The sequence below is a fragment of the Capricornis sumatraensis genome, chromosome 5 (genome assembly GCF_032405125.1).
Source record: "Capricornis sumatraensis isolate serow.1 chromosome 5, serow.2, whole genome shotgun sequence".
NCBI lineage: Eukaryota > Metazoa > Chordata > Mammalia > Artiodactyla > Bovidae > Capricornis > Capricornis sumatraensis.
In genome coordinates, this window is record NC_091073.1 from 48,258,380 (window position 1) to 48,281,927 (window position 23,548).

General features: G+C 35.5%; 1 protein-coding gene across 1 annotated transcript in view; it reads right to left on the reverse strand.

Moving 5' to 3' along the window:
• Positions 1–23,548, reverse strand: part of PHTF2 (putative homeodomain transcription factor 2) — an 89,375-nt gene that overhangs the window by 38,286 nt on the left and 27,541 nt on the right. The window contains exons 2-6 of the mRNA XM_068972391.1: positions 14,788–14,844; positions 8,520–8,589; positions 7,794–7,952; positions 4,471–4,636; positions 3,401–3,565 (exon numbers count right to left, since the gene is read on the reverse strand). Of these exons, the coding sequence (XP_068828492.1) occupies positions 3,401–3,565; positions 4,471–4,636; positions 7,794–7,952; positions 8,520–8,589; positions 14,788–14,844 (617 nt within the window). The remainder of the gene's footprint in view (positions 1–3,400; positions 3,566–4,470; positions 4,637–7,793; positions 7,953–8,519; positions 8,590–14,787; positions 14,845–23,548) is intronic.

Consider the following 23,548-nt stretch of genomic DNA (forward strand, 5'->3'; position numbering starts at 1 on the left):
TGCAGCCAGGAAATTAAAAGACGCTTACTCCTTGGAAGGAAAGTAGTAACCCAACCTAGATGGCATATTCGAAAGTAGAAACATTACTTTGCCAACAAAGGTCTGTCTGGTCAAGGCTATGGTTTTTCCAGCAGTCATGTATGGATGTGAGAGTCGGACTATAAAGAAAGCTTAGCGCCAAAGAACTGATGCTTTTGAACTGTGGTGTTGGAGAAGACTCTTGAGAGTCCCTTGGACTGCAAAGAGGTCCAAATAGTCCATCCTAAAGGAGATCAGTCCTGGACATTCATTAGAAGGAATGATGCTGAAGCTGCAACTCCAATACTTTGGCCACCTCATGCGAAGAGCTGACTCATTAAAAAAGACCCTGATGCTGGGAGGGATTGGGGGCAGGAGGACAAGGGGACAACAGAGGATGATATGGCTGGATGGCATCACCGACTCGATGGACATGAGTTTGGGTGAACTCCGGGAGTTGGTAATGGACAGGGAGGCCTGGCATGCTGCAATTCATGGGGTCGCAAATATTCGACACGACTGAGTGACTGAACTGAACATAAATACAGGGTATTAAAAATACAGTTTTCATCATACCATCCAGAAAACCACCAACTTGCCAAACACAAAGCTTAGATATTTGTGTGATTATGCATTTATTTTTCCAACAATTACGCTAATTCAACTTGTTATCATCGGAAACAATTTTAAGTCTCAGTTGATATTTCAGTATAAGCACTCTGTGTCTTATCAAAGCCTGAAAGACCAAGACATCATCAAGATTCCAGAACTCGGTTTAGAACTTTTGAAATTAACATTTTTCTTAAGATCTTTTTATACCCAGTATTTAAAACAGTCTCATTCATATGCTGGCAAACTATCCCAAATGAGACAGTTCAAAGCAGTGCTTCTTTAAAAACAGTCAGATTACTGTTGTCATGATTAAAGGGAATAAATCCAAAGGGATTTAGCCATCATAATATCAATAACTAGGAGTCAAAGTCATGGTACAGCCCCAAAAGATGAAAATTAAATTCTGGAACTCATTTGACTAGAGAAACATGGCAGAATTCTAAATGCACGAACTGACTAAGTCAGGAGGATTCTGAATACTACACAATCATACAACACCAGTTTCAAATGACCAAAATATCTAAATGATCCCATCAAAGCCAAACATACCTACTATGCCATTGATACTTGCTTACAGAAAGTCCTGAGAAACATTTAAAAACTTGACTCTGCAGTGATAATACTATCATATTATAATGCAGATACTATCATATTTTCACTGTCAGAAATTAAGAGATACTTATTTATATTCATAAAATTCTCCAAGCTAGGCTTCAAAAATACATGAACTGAGAACTTCCAGATGTTCAAGTTGGATGTAGAAAAGGCAGAGGAACCAGAGATCAAATTGCCAACATCATGAAGAAAGCAAGAGTTTCAGAAAAACATCTGCTTCAGTGACTACACTAAAGCCTTTGATTATGTGGATCACAATAAACTGCGGAAAATTCTTAAGGGGATGGGAATACCAGACCACTTTACCTGCCTCCTGAGAAGCCTGTATGCGGATCAAGAAGCAACAAGACATGCAACAACAGAATGGTTCCAAATTGTGAAGGGAGTACATCAAGGCTGTGTATTGTCACCCTGGTTATTTAACTTATATGCAGAATACATCATGGGAAATGCCAGGCTGGCTGAAGCACAAGCTGGAATCAAGACTGCCGGAAGAAATATCAATAACCTCAGATATGCAGATGATACCACCTTTATGACAGAAAATGAAGAAAAACTAAAGAGCCTCTAGATGAAATTGAAAAAGAGTAAAAATGCTGTCTTAGAACTCAACATTCGGAAAACTAAGATCATGGCATCCGGTCCCATCACTTCATTGCAAATAGATGGGGAAACAATGGAAACAGTGACAGACTTTATTTCTGGGGGCCTCTAAAATCACTGCAGATGGTGACTGCAGTCATGCAATGAAAAGACATTTGCTCCTTGGAAGAAAAGCTATGACCAACTTAGATAGCATATTCAAAAGTAGAGACATTACTTTACCAACAAAAGTCCATATAGTCAAAGCTATGGTTTTTCCAGTAGTCATGTATGGATGTGAGAGTTGGATTATAAAGAAGGCTAACTGCCGAATAATTGATGCTTTTGAATTGTGGTGTTGGAGAAGTCTCTGGAAAGTCTTTTGAACTGCAAGGAGATCCAACTAGCCAATCCTAAAAGAAATCAATCCTGAACATTCACTGGAAGGACTGATGCTGAAGCTCCAATACTTTCACCACCTGATGTGAAGAGCTGACTCATTAGAAAAGACCTTGATGTTGGGGAAGATTGAAGGCACAAGGAGAAGGGGACGACAGAGGATGAGATGGTTGGATGGCATCACTGACTCGATGGACATGAGTGAGTAAGCTCCGGGAGTTGGTGATGGACAGGGAAGCCTGGCATGCTACAGTCCATGGGTTGGCAAAGAGTCAGACGACTGAGCAACTGAAGTGAACTGATATAAAATATGTATTTTCTAGAAGACTAAGTGGTTGAAAAGTCAGAGAATCAACTTAATGCCACATTACTGCAAATTATTAAAATCTGTGAAAATTTCTCCCCAAATTACTATCAATAAGAATATTCCTAGGATATAACTGGTTAATTATATAATTAATTATATGCACTATAATTATATAGTACATGATAAATTTTATCATAAGAACACAATCACAAATTGATAAAACAATGATACTAGCAGAGAAGTTACCAGAAGTGACTGAAAATAAGTTACTTGCAGTATCCCTTTTCTTGACTTATTAACTTAGCAATTTTCATCAGTTTTTATTATGGCACAAACTAAAGAAAAAACCCAAACTACAGGAAAAACAGAATCTGGTATTATAGTATATATTTTATTCTTTCAAGTAACAAAACATATACCTATATGTTTTATTTCAGATAATTTTATGTAATTGAGGCAAATTTTTTAAAAATGTCATATAACTCACATGCTCTATTAACAAAGCCAATTTGTCCTATAGTGCTGATGAAGATTAAATAAGCAATTTAATAGAAATAAAATAGTACTTGAGAAATCACAAAAGAAACTAAGATAAATACTAAATATACTTTAATAGTATATATTCATTCTCATACAGAATGAATATACGTATCTCATTCTCATATACATTTACATATATATGTATAACTCAGAGTAAATTTTATGGTCTCTATTTTTTCCATTATATATAGCGTTATAATTTATAAAAATAAAATCCACACTAGGACTGTCATATTCAAAATCATTAGTACTCATTAATTAAGATTGTAGTGTCAAAAAAGGGACAGTGCATTTCTAAGCCACAGGAAGTCTTGAATAAATACAAACCCTGATAAAAAGAAAGCAGCATGCCAGAGGTCTCTGAAGACGGCGCCAACACTGTAAGAGGTGCTTGTACCGGGGCTCTGAGCCGCTCCCTCCTGTGTGTTATCTGTGGTGCTAGAACCATCTCCTTCCCTGTGTACTTCCAAATGGGCTGCTTTTCTTAATTTCCTTCATTAGAAGAGATTAAGAGTGGAAGGTAACTTTAAAATTTAATAACCACTTTCTCGACAGTACATTAAAAAATTCGGAAAACATAAACACAGGAACTCTAATACACAGTAAAATTCAGGCTGATGCATAAAAGTTATGCCAAATATTAAGTACATATTCAAGACCAGTTTCTACAAATGTTAAGTTATTGTTTCTTGCTCATACTGATAAGTCAGTGGATGCTAGGTTGTAAGGATAGCACTAGGCAGATTATTTACAAAAGTACCCCTTCCCTATTGGAATGCCACTTATTTGCAGATGAAGAAGAAAATTTAAATTGGAGAGATTTATAATCTATCTGTTCAGCAGTGCTACTTATCTAATTAGGTATTATTCATTTTTTTAAATAAAGAGCTTAAATCAATATTCCAAAACAACAAATGTCACAATCTCTTAGCAACAATATTCAAAAGAGAAATTGTTCCCAAAGACCCTTAAAACAGAACTTCATTGTGCTAAGTGGCCAGTAAGACTTGCTATGCTTACTTAATCAAAGGGAAATATTAAACAGCTTCAAATGACATATAATAAATGGAATTTAGCTAAAAAATTTCCTTGACTTTTGTTTTTGCCAAAGCATCTTTTCAGTACTAGATTCTGTAATGGTGGAAATTATTAGCAATTCCAACTAACATATATTCCCTACATTGATATGTGCCTGAGCAATGAGCTTCAAGAAAGAAAACAAAAACAAACAGGTATGGGTCTCAAAATGGCTCTGAAGCACATAAAAGAAACTAACTTATTCAATAGCTGATTCTGACTGAAGCTCAGTTTCAAGATAACATTTCATTCAAGTCAAGAACAATACTGGATTCAAATTACAGAAATCTACAGAAAGATCACTTTTAAAGAGACAGTACCTTCTCCTTTTACCCCCTGTGCTTAGAGGAGGTTTGGGTGTCCTTGTTGAGACAATCTGGCAGTGCACAGTGCCTAGGAGCAGCATCAGCCATACTGGCTCAGTCACTTCTGTCAGAGGTATGCTATGCGGGCTAGAAGCGGAACAGAATAACACTATTGCGGCAACTACAGAAAGGGAAAGAAAACACATTTAGTCATAGATCTGACAGTCATGTCCTCAAAACTTTAAAAAAAACTTTAAAAACTGTTCTAACATTGTTCTTTGCCAGATTACTTTTCTAAATTTAAATGAGTGTAAAAGTTACTTCAGACAAGCTCTTCAAGACTTCTTTGCCCCTGGCTAATCATGCCATTCAGAAAGAAACTCTTGGAACAAAGTAACAGCCAAGGTGGTCTCTAAAGTACACATCTTAACACTGCAATGAAAACTAGATACATATAAATCTAAAGGCATTCCTGGTAAGATCACAGACACCCCCTCCTTAAAGGAAAAGGAGGACATACAGAGAAATAATTAAAACCCCTGTAATGAACTGAATTGTGCCCTCCACCCTCATTCCGTATTTTAAAATCCTGACCCCCAACATGATTATCTTAACAGATAGGGCCTATGTGATGTAATGAAGGTTAAATAAAATCATAAGGGTAGGACCTTAATCCAAAAGGACCAGTGCTCCTATAAGACCTAGAGGTACCAGAAATCTCTTTCAGCTCATGCACAGAATAAAGGCCATGTGAGGATACTGCAAGAAGGTAGCCATCTACAAGACAAGAAAAGAAACCTCCAACAGACACCAACCCTAACAGCACCTTGATCTTAGACTTCCAGCTTCCATAACTATGAGAATATAAATTTCTGTTGTTTAAGCCACTCAGTCTGTAGTACTTTATTATAGCAGCCTGAATAGACTAACGATATCTATGACACATAAAAACAGATATGTAAAGTGGAGAGGTATGAAGGAATTCTAATGCCTAATTCTCAAAAGTTAATTAATCACAGAATAAGTAGTGGACTAAGTAAATAAAAGGGGAAAGGGCTACACAGGCAAAAAGAGTGACCCCCAAAACATACAGGTTACCAAAAAAGGCACAGAATGTTTAAGAAACAGCACAGAACCAGTTTAGTTTGGTTAAAGTTGAGAAATTTAAGAGACTGACTAAAAAACTGGCTCTTTATCTTGAAAGTAATGATAATAAAGATTTAGAACTTGAGTGGCTGGTTTAGATTTGTAATGTAAAAGGTAAATGTGTGTGTGTATGTTTAGTCACTAAGTCGTGTCTGACTCTTTCGTGACCCCATGGACTGTAGCGCCCCAGGCTCCTCTGTCCAATGGGATTTCCTAGGCAAGAATACTGGAGTAGATTGCCGTTTCTTTCTCCAGGGGATCTTCCTGACCTAGAGATTAAATCCATGTCCCCTGAAAGGCAGGTGGATTCTTTATCACCAAGCCACCAGGGAAGCCCCCAAAAAAGGTAAATGGACAAAAAGTAAAAGACATAAAGGGCTCTCGGCAGTGATCCAGGAGAGAAATGACATAAGCAGTAAGTAGGATGAAGCTGAAAACACATAGTTGAGATATTTAAAAGGCATGTGACTGAAGTGAAAAACTGTAGCTATGTAAAACCCAGTCTGACTACACATGATTTTTTCTACTCTTCAGGACAAGAAGGTGGGATAGAGAATGAGGACATAATTCAGAGTGCTATACTCTGCTCAATATGCAAAGAGGCAGAAGCACAGGGGTTTCTAAAGGCACTCAGATTGCTGAGGGTTTGTCTTATCATGGCTTTGTCACCATTGGCTGTGTGACTTGAAACAGGTTAAGGCACTTTTTAAACTAAGCTTTACCAGAGATGATTTCAGTGGCCAACACTTATAAACACTAATAACGTTAAACTTCGGTTTGGAACTGAAAAATATCTTTTTCATGCTTGATCTAAGCTATGCTCCCCATTTAATTTAGGCAAGCCAATATGTGAATTTCAGCCACAATATACACCCTTCTAATTACACTGGAAACTTGTTTGTCCTCAAATACAATAAAGCAATATCATAAAAGTACAAGGCACAGTAGTTACAATGAATGATACTTATTAATTATTACTCTAATAAGCAATTGCAATTTCTGACCATGGAAAGGTTTCTCCTCTAGGTAAACTAGAAAACATTGGAGAATAACTTCAAGTTCACTCCCTCTTAAATATATAAGATATACACAAGCTTAAATAACCGAAATAAGTCTTTTGTTTTTATTGTTTTCATTTACTTAAAAGATATCTTTTAATTAGTGTTTTTTGATAGAAAGAAAGTGAAAGTCGCTCAGTCATGTCAACTCTTTGCGACCTCATGGACTGTACAATCCATGGAGTTTTCCAGGCCAGAATACTGGAGTGGGTAGCCTTTCCCTTCTCCAGGGGATCTTCCCAACCCAGGGATCGAACCCAAGTCTCCCAGATTGCAAGTGGATTCTTTACCAGCTGAGCCATGAGGGAAGCTCGTCGGGATTACAATTGTGTTTAAAAAAAAAAATAAGATAAACCAAATTAAAATTATTGCTTTGTCAGAGTGATAGAAATGTGAGCAATCTCTTCTTTGAGGCTGTAAAAGCTCCAGAGTGTTGTGCATTTTGCACTGTATACTGCTGCTGTGACTGTGCACGGGAATACTGCTGTGCTGGGATGCAACGTTACAGAGCTGTCAAGCATGTGGTTCTGAAGTCAGACTACTTAGACTCGAACCTGGACTGCCACTCTTGCTGAGTATGTAACTTTGGACCTGCAGGTCCTTCATCAGGTCCAATGTCTATAGGCTAGGCATACTAATAGTACCCATGCTTTACTGGATGGTTGTAATAAATGAGAATCCCTGACAAGCTCCTAGAACAGTACATGGTACACAGAATTTTAACACAGAATGAGGACAGCCTCAGAACACAGTGGTTAAGGAGAAAAAAAGAATACTGCTGAGAAAGGAAGAATGAGCCCTAAGGCTTCATAAAAAAGACTCACGTGTCCATATATGTATGAGTACATTTAGAAGAGATTCTGTAATTTTTAAAAATCCTCTCAATTTGTATTTTTCTTTAGCAATCCATACATTCAAATTATCATAAAATTATTTTGGAAAATAACTACTTTGCTTCCTTAAATATTTTTAATCCCAAACTATTTGTGTCTTATTAAATGAAGCATCACAATAAATTTTTTTCCATACTCAGTAGCAGTATATTTTAAAAATAACAAAGCCTTAGTAATCCTAACCAAAAAGAAAACATGCTGAAAGTTAAAAGCAAAATGCATTTCCTTCATTTAGTTGTACCTTGAAGAAGATAAAGGACTAGAAGCCAGAAAAAGATGACTTTTGATGTTACTTGTAACCACCACCGGAAGAAAAAGGGAAAAAATACAACTCGAACAATTCCCTTTCTAGTCAAAGAAGTCCATGGACTTTCGGGTTTTGCCTTAGCAAATGCAGACCCTAAGAAAAGTAATGCAAAATGAAAGACAACATTTATTATTTTTTAATTTCCTTAAAGAAAAAAATTTCAACATCTGAAGAACAATACAACATATTATTTCTTTTGTACTATGGGTGTCAACTGTCCAATTGTGGGTAGGAAACATTTTTAAAAACATCACACATGCCATCATATTGACTCAGGTACTTTGAAAAGAACTATTTTTAACTGAAATAGGAGCAATATTTCTCCTAGATATTTTATAAATACAAGACAATTTTCAAATGTCAGTTTCAGTTAGGAATTAAAAATACCACTTTAATGTTTATAACAAGTTTCATAGTTTGCTAAGCAAATATGAACTGCTTTTCTTTTACACTTATTAACTGGAATGATTTTTAGTGAGAGAAAAGACTAGTCAATGGTATTTAAAGGTCTCCACTCTCTCTTTTTTAATACTACTTCTAACTTCATTTAGCCTCACATTGCTTTTATTCCTACAAACATATTCATCTAACCCATTTTGATCGCTGTTCCTTCGAGGACAATTTCTAGTTTCATTAAATATTTGGTTATTCAAGACTCACCTCTTACAAGATCAACATCTATGAGGTCTGGTTTCACATGGGCTGTTTTCTTTGGTTTATTCCTTAACCCCTATAACATATTAAAAGTAGTACTGATGAGAGAGTAGATCTTTAAAGTTCTTATCACAAGAAAAAAAATATGTAAGTATGTATGGGGATGATTATTTAAACTAGACTTATTGTGGGATCATTTCTCAATATATACAAATATTGAATTACTATGTTTTACACCTGAAACTAATATGTTATATGTCAATTTTAACTCAGTAAAACAGTAGTATTGAAATTCAACACATGTACATTTTTAATACCCCAAATCAATGCCTATAGATTTCGATTAAGAAGAAAAACTTTAATAGACAAAAACATATATATCTGTGACAAACGGAACACAACAGTAGTGTAATAAATTTTATTATTTCCAAAAGGATAACTTTAGGGATGTATGTAACACATGGGGTCTGTTTATTACTAAAAGCATAATTTTAAAACAAAGACTATCACCACCAATTTAGATGTACAGCCTGAGATGGTCCAGGAGACTGAGGTGGTCCTTGTTTTGCACAGGAAAGTGCTGAAACTGGCTGGGAGAACAGTGGCCCTAAAAGGCCTTTAAGGTGTGATGCTGGAGGCAATGCTGAATAAAGCAGTGGTCACAGAGCTGAGGACAGACAGGAATGCAGACTTCTTAGCAGATGCCAACATGTAGAGTGAGACCAGAGAGGACGATGCACATCTCAGGGCTGCTATTGTCTTCACATGCCAACCACTAACCAGACCACAATGCCACCTTATCCCCTCATAACTTAGATGCCATGCCCGGGAGGAGGAGAAAGGAGAAAGCAGAAATCACGAAATGAGTTAGTTTCAACTTGGAATTACTGAACACTAAGATTAAGTTTCTGCATCAGCGTACTGAATTAGAGTAGGAGTAGAGATCAAAATGAATGAAAAAAAAACTATCAAAATAAATTACGCTTTATAACTTAAGACTAGGATGTTAAGAACTGGAGCAGCCTAGGCTAAACTCCTTGGAATCCAAGTGCTGAGAGATGACCTAGTGTTTCAAAGATTTGTTTATTGTTCATTCAATTAACCAAGTAACTATAAAGTAAATCCTTTGTTTAGTCCTAATCTAAGTAATAATGACCCCTTAAAATAAAAATTTAATCAAGTAACATTTTTATCTGAAACAGAGAATAGGACATTTGAGCTCAAAATTAACTGAGATTTTTAAACCAAAAATGTATCCTGAAATCAAGATGCAATTAACCTCTGAACTCCTTCAAATAGTCTGTGTGAAGGTGCAAACTACCCACAGATACAAAAACAAAAGAAAGAAAGGATCAGAGTTGAAGACACAGCCACGATCATCTTACATGTAGTCAGTACTGACATTCATAGATCCCATACCTGCAAACTCACCTATATGGTAAAACTAATTTGTCCCTAAAATCAGTATTTGCTGTGATCTTGCAGTCATTTGCAGACATGCAGTGAGAGTAGCAAACAATTTGAGTCACTCAACGTTTACATTCCCAGCTGGGATCAAACAAGGCATCACTCTGCTTTCTTGTTTAGCTCTCTTGTTTCAGTTCCTTTTCACAATCTATTCAGCGTCAAATCTTTTGCTTTCTGTTGGTAATTTTGTGTTGAAATGATCCCTGAGATAGTGCTGACAGGTGGTATAGTGTTCCTAAGTGCATGAAGGCTGTGACATGGCTCACTGAGAAAACGTGTTAGATAAGCTCTGTTCAGGCATGAGGTGTTTCCTGTTCAGTGTTAATGAATCAACACCATATATTAAATAAGATGTCATTTAAACATGGTTATATATTGATTAGCTGACAAGTGTTGTGACTAGGGGCTTGCAGGAACTTAATTCTGTATTCTTCCTAAGAACAACAGTCAGTATTCTCTAAATCAGCATTCACGGTGAAAGAACATTAACTACTGCACATCACAAAAAACAACTATCTATATGTCATTTCCCACTTTAATGTCATGATAATGTCACTCATAGACTGTAAATCACTCCCAATATTTTGCAAACTGAAAAAGTAAACTAGTAAAACATATTTAAACAAAAAATTCACTGTTCAAACACTATTTAAATTTGGCATGAAGTTTATTATGCTATTTTACCTTTATTAGTGCCAACAAATTTGAAAACAATAACATATTTTCATTTACTTATATATTTCATAAACTGCTTTTCTAGCACTTTGAAAATAACCTTATTGCTAATGTTTATAACAAAGGTGAAGCCTAATTTACTGCTGTATACCTAAACTTTTCCTCAAGACTGTTTTAAGAACTTCAAGTCCTTATAAGAGAAACAGTAAAGTATTTTGATTTATGCAATTATGTTGTTTTCAACATGCTTATTCTACTTGGCCTTTTAAATATGTGTTAATTTCCTATTTTATATTTTATTAAAACATTTTGAACTATCGTACACTGTAAAGTCATAGCATAATTTTGAGCTACATTGTGAAGTCACAGCATTGTAAAGTCACAGCAGAGTCGACAATACCCTTCAAGGTAGCCTATCAGTATTTAAAGGGTTTAAAAAAAAGGATATAGAAATTATTATTGATAAATCTTCTAACATTAGTGACTTTATTCACAAAAACAAAGGCTATTAGTACCAAGGTCATTTATAACATGTGATTCTAATTAAGTAGATATTTTAAGTTGGACAACTTTAAATTGGTTTTGAATAAACTACACTTACACAAAACAGCATAGCTTTCAGTACTAAAAAAATTTATGAGCCTTCAAGAAGTTTAAGTGAACAAAGAAAAAATGAAAACTAACTTAGTTTTAGAAAGATTTTTTAAACTACTGGTTTAACTAGAAAGTAGAAATAAGTACTATGAACACAACTGCCAAGAATTCAAATAATATATTCTTTATTGAATATATATTATTGAAATATATACTAACCACAGTTTCACTTCCTGGAAATCCTAGTTTCCCCCATCCCTTTAATGACTTGAAACAATATAGTTTGTTTTGTTGAAACTTTACAACTCTAGTGGGTACTACAACAGGGAAATTCCATATTTACTTTTAAATTTGGGTCAAGGGGAACAGAAAACTATAGTTTTCAGTTATAATTTCTAAAATGTTTAAGAAAAAAATAACTTGCAATTTACAAGAGACTTTACACTTTAGCAGTATCAGCTAGGGTCTTTATATAAAAACAATTTTCAAGAAATATATTTTCATGGTTTCCTTTAATTGTTGCTCACTGCTTTGACAGATAATAAAAGAACTAATTATATAAAAGGACAAAGTCAATACATTTGTTACGGTATTCTCTAAGCACAACAGGTAAAATGTTTTTGTTTTTTTAATCAAGTATCAACATTAATACACAACTTCTCTACCTTCCATAGAATAAACACAAAATTATTTTACACTATAAATAACTTGCTTCCAATAGAACATTTAATAAGAATGGAATGTGCTCTGAGGCTTGTCAACAAACTGAGCCTTTCAATGCAAAATAACGAAAGTAAGTTTTAATTCTTCAGTTACTATTTCAAAGTATTATCTTTAAAAGGAAGACATATTTCAGAAACAAGTTATAAGTCTTAGCCTTTCCTAAGTTCATCCTGCCAGCACACCAAGTACCAACTGATATAATCCTCCCTTACTCTGGCCTCTATTTAGGCATTAAAATAGATCTATTAAAAATGAGGAGATTATATAAGTAAAATAGTAATTTGTGATGAGCACTTAAAGCTAAAAACTGCGCATAGACAGATAGATAGATTTGGGGTGGGGAGTTAATTTCAAAAACATCTAAGTGTGCCAACCGGTAACACAATCTCTTAAGGTAGTTAACATTTCCTGCCCAGTAAGTTAAAGACTGTCAAAGAGCATTTTAAAGCATCTTAGTAGACCTCTCTGCTAACATTCTTGACTATTCCACCTCTTTGTGATGTTCTCAGACTATTGTTTCATGATCTCTCATTTCTCTTTCCTCCTTCACTTACATCTCTCTTTTTTTTAATAAACCTATCTGTTAAATCTTGTTTCCCAATGTTCTGTTCTCAGCTTTTTTCTCTCATCATTCAGTGTATATCCATGAGTCCTATGGCCGTATCTATATAATGTGTACCATATATAATCTACATAACACCCAGGCACACAACTTAGAGACTGAACAACAAAAAACCACCCACACATAGGTAGCTCAGCTAGCAATGCAGGAGACCCCGGTTTGATTCCTGGGCCAGGAAGATCCACTGGAGAAGGGATAGGATACCCACTCCAGTATTCTTGGGCTTCCCTGGTGGTTCAGCTGGTAAAGAATCAATCTGCAATGCAGGAAACCTGGGTTTGATCCCTGGGTTGGGAAGATCCTCTGCAGAAGGGAAAGGCTACCCATTCCAGTATTCTGGCCTGAAGAATTCCAAGGACCATTCCATGGGGTCACAAAGGGTCAGACACAACTGAGACACTTTCACTTTCATACACATACACGTGGAGAATCTGCCAGCAATGTGAGAGGTCCAGTTCGGTCCCTGGGTCGGAAAGATTCTCTGAAGAAGAAAATGGCAACTCACTCCAGTATCTGGCCTGGGGAATTCTATGAACAGACAACTCTGGCAGGCTACAGTCCATGAGGTCACAAAGAGTTGGACACAACTGAACGACCTAACACACAGGTACATACATATACATATATACAGACATACATACTTTATATACTGAGGACTCCCCAATCTCTCTGCCAAGTATCCTGAATATTTCTAAAACAGAATTATGTATCTGCTCCTCTTCTAGTATTTCCCACCATACTTAGTGCTGCCTTAGTGAAGTTGTTGAAATAGAAATCTAACCAGGTAACCTTTTCTGCTTAAAATTCTTTCATGTCTCTTCTGTGGTTTTTTAGATATGTCTAGACTTTTGGGTAGAGTAGTTAAGCCACTTCAAGATCTGACTTCATTTTCCTTTCTTGTTTTTCTCCACAACACTCTAATTGCCTTCCTCCATCCAACTATTATCCATCAAGTTCCTTGAGGATTCCTGAGTCAGTCATGCTCCTTCCATCATGTCTATTTTCATAAGCTCTTCATTCTGTCTGGAATGTTTTCCTCATTCTCCCTAATGTGTGTCAAACTCAACTCATGAGTCACTTCCTCTGTGAATCTTTCCTAACCTCACTAGCGGTGCTTCTCAAATTTGTACCCTAACAGAGAACTACACATCCCTCTCTTAACTGAATTTATCTCATTTGTAATCATATATCTCGTCTACATAATTACAGTATACTTTATCTTTTTTTGTCCCCATGATTTAATCCTATACTTAAGACATAGCAAGTGCTCACTGCAACTTTGTTGACTGTATTAACTCTTCATGACAACAGTTCAAAGATTAAAGCTGACAAATGGTAGAGTCTTGCTCTTTATTATAGATGACTAAGTTTGTCTAAACACTAGATTTTTTTTGACAGATTTTTAAGCAAATATAGACATGGGCTTTCAGTTTAATGTAAACTTTTTGTACAAAATATAAAGCAACTAAAGTATCATTCTCTGGGCCAATATTAAGTTTAGCTCGTGCAGGAAAACACTGATTAGTATCATCTATGCAAATGAAAAATATAAATCTTATTACTGAAAAGGTGTGACTGCTGAGAAACAAGACAAATTTAGTTAAAGAACAGTTTTCATGCTAGCAAGGTAACCTATGAGGACATCTTATCACTGTAAATGATTACATATTCAAGAAGAAATTGAAAACTATAGAAACATTTTAATTAATGTTTTATTTTCCTAAATTCTTTCCAAAAATGACCAACTTTTCAGCGACTCTGTTTGCGTCCAAGTCATTGTTAGTAGCACCAAAAAGCAGATCTCAATTAAGCAGAGCAGCGTTTGCACAGTATCACTCAGGCGGGAAAAATCCTGAAACACTTACCAGTTTAATAAACTGTACAGAGCAATGACAGCATCAAAAGGGAGGAAAAGTAAACTAGAAGTATAAGGTGACAAGTGAAAGGGGAAAAAAGCTGACAAAAAAATAATCATTAGAAATTAAATTTAAAAAAAACAGAAAGATGCTAAAGATCCCAAAAAGAAAAATCAGAGGTAAAGACACATGAATATACCGTCATTAAAGACTTTACCTTGTTATATAAAAGTGTGGACAGAATGAGTAATATTAATTTGTACCTTAAAAGGTCTGCAGAAAGATATTAACTATGGTTCATAATCAATTTATAGAATACACAAAATAAATTTGTTACCTTGATTTCTCTTTGTTCAACAGATTTTTCCCATATTTGTTGATCATATGCTCCAATCTATAAAAATAAAATAAAAACAGTACTACATTAAATGATCATTGTTGGAGCCCATCCAACAAGTACAACTCTTGAATTACAAGCAACAAGTTGTTCATTCAACACAGATTAGATCCAGCTCTGTCTCATACTTCTGTACCAGTGCTGTATGGCAGTGGTTCTCAAAGAGTGCTTGTAGGACCAGCAGTTTTAGCACCATCTCAGAACTTGATAGAAATGCCAACTGTCTTCACCTCAGAATTACTGCATCAGAAATATGGATTCGATACTCAACAATCTGTTTTTAAAATCCCTCTAGATGATTCTGATCCACTACTAAAGTTTATAAGCCTAGGGCAATGACCCTAGGGACTCTTTTATTTTAAACTAACATAATTGTCAAAGCCCTGGTACATTCAAGAAAAAACTCCCAAGTGATACACTCTTTATGGAGTTATTTTTAAAGAAAAAATGTCAATATTATACAGAAGTAAAAATTCATAAGCAGGCAGACCACAATTACCCACTTAAATTAAGGTTCAAGTTGAAAAATAAAGTCAGAAAAGCAACTGAAGACAGAGTGAAAGCAGCAAGAACCAGAATTCCTTGGAGCTTGTGCCTATTACTCTTACATGCTGGAAAGTCCTCTGGATATACCTTTACTTGGGCAGGATGAACAAACCATTCTTACTGTTCCTAACCAAGTTCTTTTCTCTTGCCTCCTATTATCTCCAGTTTCCACTCAATTTCCTATATTCAAGAGGACACTGAAATGGGTCAAAAGCCTATAGTTTAAGAGTTTTCATTATAAGCATTAATTGAAAATTAGAATTCTGAAAAATTAAAATTACTTCAGATAATTACAATTTAGAGACTGGAGACAGTGACCAGAAACAGGCAAAGACATGAGTAAATTCAAGAAGTATTTTCTGACTCACAAGATCTTTCTACCCACAAGTCCTCTTTTCTACCCATTCTTTTTAAAATCTCATTTCAAGAAACAACAAACTGATAAGCTGATAATGTTTTAAAGATAGACATAAAGGAGGTAAAAAAAAATATTAAATCATTTTTTAAAGGTGTGACTTTTACAAAGACTTTTTAAGGATGTACATGCTTTTACACATTTTCTAGCAGAGAGAAAGAAATGCCCTTCTGTATCTGGGGCTGTTCTGTAAGTACCCTTCATTTCTGTTATTCTCTCTTACATGTTAATCTTATTTATTCTAATTTCTCTGTTCCTTGAAATAGTGTTCTTTTTCATCACTTTCCTGTGACTTCTTTCTTATTTTAAAGACCACTTTATGATATACTAATAAAATCCTTTAACATGTAGACCAAGTCACACATACTTAACTGAAACTGCCATCAGTCTCTATAAAGCATGATTACTAAGTCCTAGGTAAGCAATAACCGAGTGGTTAGTCCTAATGGTAGTGCTGAACTGAGATGACTATCTTCCCCTTACTCTCTTAAATTCTGAATTCAATCAACCATCTTTCTTAAAATCATAAAAGGTTAGTATCAGAATATAAATTCCATAGGAATAATTCTGCTCTAACATGATAATTCAGAATGACTGGGCTAATTCAATCAACATTTGTTTTTTAAAAATATGTAACTATTTCAGTACACTGCTTACTCTTCAGTGAAACAATAACCAAAACCAATAAATAGTAGGTTTTGTTGTTATTGTTTAGTAGCTAGTGAGTGAGTGCTGAAAGTCGCTCAGATGTGTGACTCTTTGCTCCATGGACTGTATGCAGCCTGCCAGGCTCCTCTGTCCATGGAGTTCTCCAGGCAAGAATACTGGAGTGGGCAGCCGCTCCCTTTTCCACGGGATCTTCCCAAGCCAAGGATCAAACCCAGGTCACCCACATTGCAGGCGGACTCTTTACCATCTGAGCCACCAGGGAAACCCTAGTAGCTAAGTCACATAAAACTCTTTTGTACTATATACCATGGCCCACCAGGCTCCTCTGCCCATGGGATTTCCCAGACACAGGTAGCAATATGTTTAATAATTATTTTGGCAGTATTTTGTTTTCAGGCACAAAACAATGCACTAGTTTCTCTTTAAAAAGAACTGTGGTGGGTTTTGTTTTCTGTTTGTTTTTTAAAGTAATTAATTTATTGGCTGTGCCATGCAGCATGAGAGATCTTAGTTCCCTGACTAGGGATGGATGTTAGTTCCCTGCAATGGAAGCATGGAGTCTGACCATGCTTAACTTGATCACGAGGGGATCCAAGAACATCCAAGTGTTTTTATTTCAAGATGACTCAAGAATATGGGCATGGGAATATATACCCCACAGTTCTAAAGTCACGGAAAATAAAATAATGCATGTACAACAGACCAACTCAAAAAAGCATGCCAGTACAACCACAGTATGCTACTGAACAGCTCCAGATTTTAAAGGTGTATAAAGTCTAATAAACCTTGCAGAAGCAGTGGTTACAAGTGGAAGACTTTTGAAGGCTGAAATTCTTGCAAATAGCAGAACGGTGATGCAGAATATTGCTATAAAAATATAAAAAAGAAAAGGATGGCTTGTTTTACTGGGTAATCAACTTTTCTTCAAAGATTTCGTGGATGAGAGGAGGCACAACTTTTGCTGTAACAGAATACCTTGTGAGATCTTTTTTGTTGTTGTTTTAAACCAGGTTTAAGTGTCATTTTCAATTACAAGCATTTAAATTGCTCTAAAGTGGAAACATCAGTTCTCTTTTGTTTAGTTTTCATTTTGTTTTGAAAATAATACCAGAGCAGACCCTTTAGTTACATAAACAGACTGCCTGGTTTATTGAAGAAAACTATGAGACAGGAGCCTTTAAAGCTAACCACAGGTGTTTCAGGAGGTGCTCAGGGTTCTGCTTAGTGATATATAACGCCATTAACAAACTACCCTTACATATGAATTCAGGCTTAATTGTCTCTGAAAACTGCATCCTGGGATATGTGTATAGGACCTCAGAAGCATCATGAAATCAGGGTGGTGGCAGGGCACTAGAAGGGACTGGAAAGGAATTCAGAAGGGAAGAATCCTTTCTGACCTAAAGCCTCACTTTATTCCACCCTGAAATCTGGCAAGATAGAAGACTGGAACACATACAGCTGGGGTCAAGCTTTTCTCTTGAAAGAAACATAATCTATGGTCAATCGTAACAGAGCAAAAAGAGAAGTGAAACAAACTGAAGAGAAGAACGAAATTCTCAAGACTTAAGGTCATAGATCAAGAATAATTTGCAGAGCTGTGTATTAAAAAAAAAAACCTGACAAGTTTTCCAAAGATTATATGCTATTTCTGACTCACACATACTACACAGACTTGACTAAATCACCTAACCTTGATAGCTGTTTCTCTTGTGTATTTATTTCTTCTACAAAAAATTAAATGCGAAGGCCAAGTTCAAATACAGTTCTGTGAAAAATCAGGAAGACAATAACTATATTATATTTTAATGCCATACAAAATATTAACAGAAGTTCAGTAGTAACATGTGTCTAAAAGAGAATGCATTTTATTCAGAAAATATGTTCAACTGAGAAATATGTAATATTTTGGCCACTTTCAAATTTTAGCTACCTCCTAACTGCCTAACTGCTCTTCCCTGACCTATAAAATACCTCCACTGTTTGGGTGTTTAGAAAAGTGCCTAACATTCTATAGGAAGAAAAGGATATATATGCAAATAATGTTTTGTTGGTAGACAAATACCAATTAATTACGTAAATTAATGTATCAGTAGTTCCATGAATTTTGACCATATTCTCCATGTGATGCTGTGCTTTAAGGAGGGAAAAACATTGCTTCTATTATAAGAGAGGACTCAAATTCTGATTAACATTTGATGTGCAGCCAACAGTTTTATACACATGAAGGAAGTAACATTCATTCTCTGGTGCCTGGCTACAAAAAGCAAATTTTATCAATGCTCTGATTATTACTCCCACAGATGCCCCAAACACCTTAAGCCTCTAGTGTAATCTTATCCAACCAGAGCTAATCAGCAGTCAGTCTTTTTCACCAGGTCCCAGAAGACCAAACACTTTGCCCTGTATAGATGCATTCTGTATCTTCAACAACAGGTCTTTTAATCTTATATGGATCATTTACAATACTCCCCATAATGACAGCAAGCATAATTCTAAATTTTCTCCTTACAGGCTTTAATTCCTAATTACTCAGAACATAACACTCCTGGAAGCAGTTAATCAATTATTTCAACTGCATCAAAGCCGTACGATGCAAATGTTAAGATTGGTTTAAAAAAACAATTAAAAAATAAAGAAAATATTTGAGGGACCAGTGTCCTGAAAGTGGTTAAAAAAATAATTTTAAGGAAAAAAGGAGAAAAGAAATTGAGATCTTATAATTTAGTAGTATCAAGCACATTAAAACTGAACTAATAGATGCTTTATGACATTCTGAAGACCTGCTTATAAAAGGCAAATGGATGGAGCTAATTAACTACATTAAACATGTATATAAATATATAGAGCAGACATTTCAAAAAGATACATAAAAACCATTAATAGTGTCTCTGGAAAGTACAGAAAAGAACAGCACTTTTACTTTCTGCTTTATATTCACTGATACTGTATCACTTTTTCTCCCTACAATGGATATGTACTATTTTTATAAAGCAGGAGTCTAACCCAGGTCTAGTGAACCACAAAGTCATTTGAATTGGTTATCTAAGAAACTAATACGTTTCTGTCAATGAATATTATCTTTGCAAGGAATCATCTACCTCTACTTGTCATCATTCTAGTTTTTATTTTTCTATATACTGAGATAAAATGGGGAAAAGAAATAGAGGAGTGGGACAAGGAGAGGGAGAGGTGGGAGGGGCAGTCAGGGATGGAGGGATGGAGGGATGGAGGGATAGAGGGGAATGAGAGGAAAGAATTGGTAGGTAAAGAAAAAGACTGTCCAGGAGTCTGCCATTTGGCTCTGGCTTCTCCGGAAAAGAAATTATAATGAAAATGAAGGTATAGAGAATACAAATACTAAAAACTAGGTAATTAAATGCTGAAGTGGGAAATATGTACCAGTTATGATTCCAGAAAAGAAATACCTCTGAAAAACAATTTGAAAAGGTACTCTTGGGTGATCTGATTACTACTTAGGTCATCACATTCACTAGAACAGTGGAGCAGATATCAGGAGGCTAAAGAGAAAGTGTTGCTTCAAAAATGTAGTTACCAACAGTTAATAGATGAAGTGCTTAAATAAAAAATGTAGAGTTCACAAAGATAAGCAGGGCAAATGGAGGCCCAGATTTGCACACATACTGTAAACACTCAGCTGTTTCATTAATGAATGGGCATTCCATAATACTATGTTAGAGCCTTAATTTTTCCTACTACTTTTATGCTCAGTTTCATTTTTTTGCAATCTCATTTCAGAAACTCTGAAAAATAGGCTATTAATTCTCACAAACAACAAATCAGGTTAAAAAAGGTGGGACTTCCTGGTGGTCCAGTGGCTATGACTCTATGCTCCCAATGCAAGAGGCTTGGGCTCAGGCCCTGGTCAGGAACTGGATCCAAAATGCTACAACTAAAAGATCCCACATGCCACAATGAATAAAAATAAGTAAATGTTTTAAAAGGTAACACAGAGCCCAATCCTCTCCAAGCTTGGTCTCATTCAACAAACATCAAAGGCCAATCATGTGTCAGGACAAATGAAGCCTGCCTTTGTCAGCAAGAGTGTCTGTTAAAAGCACAAGACAAGAGGCTAAAGAATCTCGAGAGATAACTGATTTCCAGTACAAGTCACAATAATTAGTTTTTATCTTTGAGTCTTTTTATAAAAATGAAAGTTATCAATCAGAAAATATCCTTTGTTATATTTATAAGTTTGGTTTCTTAATCCTATGTTCCTGCACTGCCTTAGTTTTTCAGCTTTTAATGTTTGCTGACAGGAGTTAGAAGAGACCCTGGACTCTGCAAGAGAACTGGCTTTTCATCCTGCCTCCACCATGACTAGTCTTATGGTCCTTGGCAAGTTTCTCGACCTCTGAGTTTCTTTAAAATGGGGGAAACAGAACATAGTTCGCAGAATTGGAATATAAAATGACTGTGTCTGCTATACTGTCAGTGCTCTGTGAATGTTAGTTCTTTCCTTTCTTGGCAAATCTCAATCTCTCCAGGCCTCAAATACGTCATTTTTAAATTGATGAAGTTAATTATATTTAAATTGAATCAGGACAATTTTTTTAAAGTTTTAATTGGAGGACAACTGCTTTACAATGTTGTGTTGGTCTCTGCCATACAACAACGTAAGACAGCTCTAAGTATACACATATCCCCTCCCTCTTGAGCCTCCCTCCCACTCTCACCCCTCTAGGTTGTACGACAACATTTAGGCTCACTAATGATAATTCAGATGACCAGAGATAATTTTTTTTATGTACCAGTATGGGGAGAGAAAAGACTCAGTGCTACTATGGAAAAAAGTAGAAACAAAAGGATAGCTGGAAATGTCGAGGCAGACGGTACTAAGAAAAAAAGCAAACAATGGTGTAAAGTGTCCTTTTCTAAATAACCAAGATAAAATTTTTCTAGAATTACAAACAAATTTATTAGTGAAACCAGAACTGTCAACACCCAAAATCTCGTTTACCCAGACAACTAAACTATATGGTTTCCACTCTCACAATCTACAAGGATGATAAGAAACATGAGACTGAGGGAGAGGTTGAGCAAACCAATAGAAGTAAAGTTACTGAAGAGAACAGTAGATCTGAGAATACTGATCATCAATGAAAGAAAATTTATATCTGTAATAAATTATGTTGTCATGGTAGACATTCTGAAATTATATGGTACTTCTGTTCATATTACTAAAAAATCCTAAAGAAACAATTAGGGTCATTTAAAATCATTAGGATTATTACCTTGCAGATAAATCTCTCCCCAGAATTAGTGTCAACTAATTCTTTTGACTTTTTTAAACTTTAAAATTTAATTTTATAACCATTTTTATTTGAAGTATAGTTAATTTACAATCTTGTGTTACTTTCAGGTATACAAAAAAGTGACCCAGTTAGATATGTATATGTATATAGTATGTATATACATACACACATATTCTTTTAAAGTTCTTTTCCATTATAAGTTATCACAAGATATTGAATATAATTCCCTGTGCTATATAGTAAGCCTCGTTGTTTGTCTATTTTATGTAGAGTAGTATGTATATGCTAATCCCAACCTACTAATGTATACCTTTGGTAACAATAAGTTTGTTTTCTATGTCTACAAGTCTATTTCTCTTTTACAAAAAAGTTCATTTGTATCAGTTTTAGATTCCATATTTAAGTGATATTATACGATATTTTTCTTTGTCTGACTTACTTCATTATATATGATAATCATTAGATCCACCCATGTTGCTGAAATGGCATTGTTTCAATCTTTTTCATGGCTAAAGACCCATTGTATAAATAAACACCACATCTTCTTTATCCATTCAACTGCCAATGGATATGTAGGTTAACTTTTCTAAACTATTTTATTTCAAGGAAAAGCTCTCAATGCTTTGAATATCAAATAGGTTTTCATTGTTTTTTGCTCATAAATACTGCCTCTCAAACAAATTTAGCTATTGAATGCCTAGGAATATCTGAGTCCTTAAAACTGCTCCTATGTAACATAAGCCTTGTTTTTAACCTGCTATGTATCTTCAATACCAAATTCCCATTACGTCTCCAATTATATGCTCTCTTATCCTATTCTCTTGCTTTTTCACAATGTCTTATTTTAATCAACATATTGTCCAATGTTTCTGATTGTCCATTACATACATACACACACTTCTATAATTGTCAGATACTCATGTAACTTCAATGATAAGAATCAAATGAAGACGTTAAGTCATCTCTTTACACAACATAAACTATGAGTGATGATGATGTCAGAAAAAAAGGTGTGGTATGAAGACATGGCATGAGTTAGCAACTCCTTTGAATGTGTAACAACTACCAAATTGCGAACTCTTTAACTCTACTGAATCAGTTTTAGAACTCTAAAAATCATAAGAGACGCCAAATCATAGTGTGAAAGTGTCAGCAGCTCAGTCATGTCTGACTCTTCGCGACTCCACAGACTGGAGCCCGCCAGACTCCTCTGTACATGGGATTCTCCAGGCAAGAATAATGGAGTGGGTATCCCTTTTCCTTCACCAGGGGATCTTCCCAACCCACGGATTGAAGCCGGGTCTCCCACATCGCAGGCAGATTCTTTACTGTCTCAGCCACCAGGTAAGCCCAAGCCAAATCACGGAAGCCTTCTAATCCAATAATTAAAATACTGCCCTATAATTCTAGTTTTGAGGGCAAGAGAAGGACCTAAAATGGTAAGTATTCAAAGTTAAGATAGGGTTTCTCCCACTTTCTGAAAGTAGAGCACTCCTATGAAACTGTTTATAGGCCAAAATGGCTTAAAATGAAAAATGAAGAGAACACATCTTGCTAACAGAGGCACAAAATAAATCGAGATAAAGCACAGATGCTCACAGACACAGTTCAAAGCAGTGGCAGCTGGGATGCTTCACGTTGTTCCTGGGGAAGGAGTTTGGCGGTGCATTCTTGCTGCTCGGGGTGTGTACGGCCCCTTGAACAGCTCACTCACTGCAAAACAAATGCTGGATGCTATTTTCACTTTTCACCTTTTTTCATAAAAGTGAAAACACTCTTTGGATTTTTTTTGGGG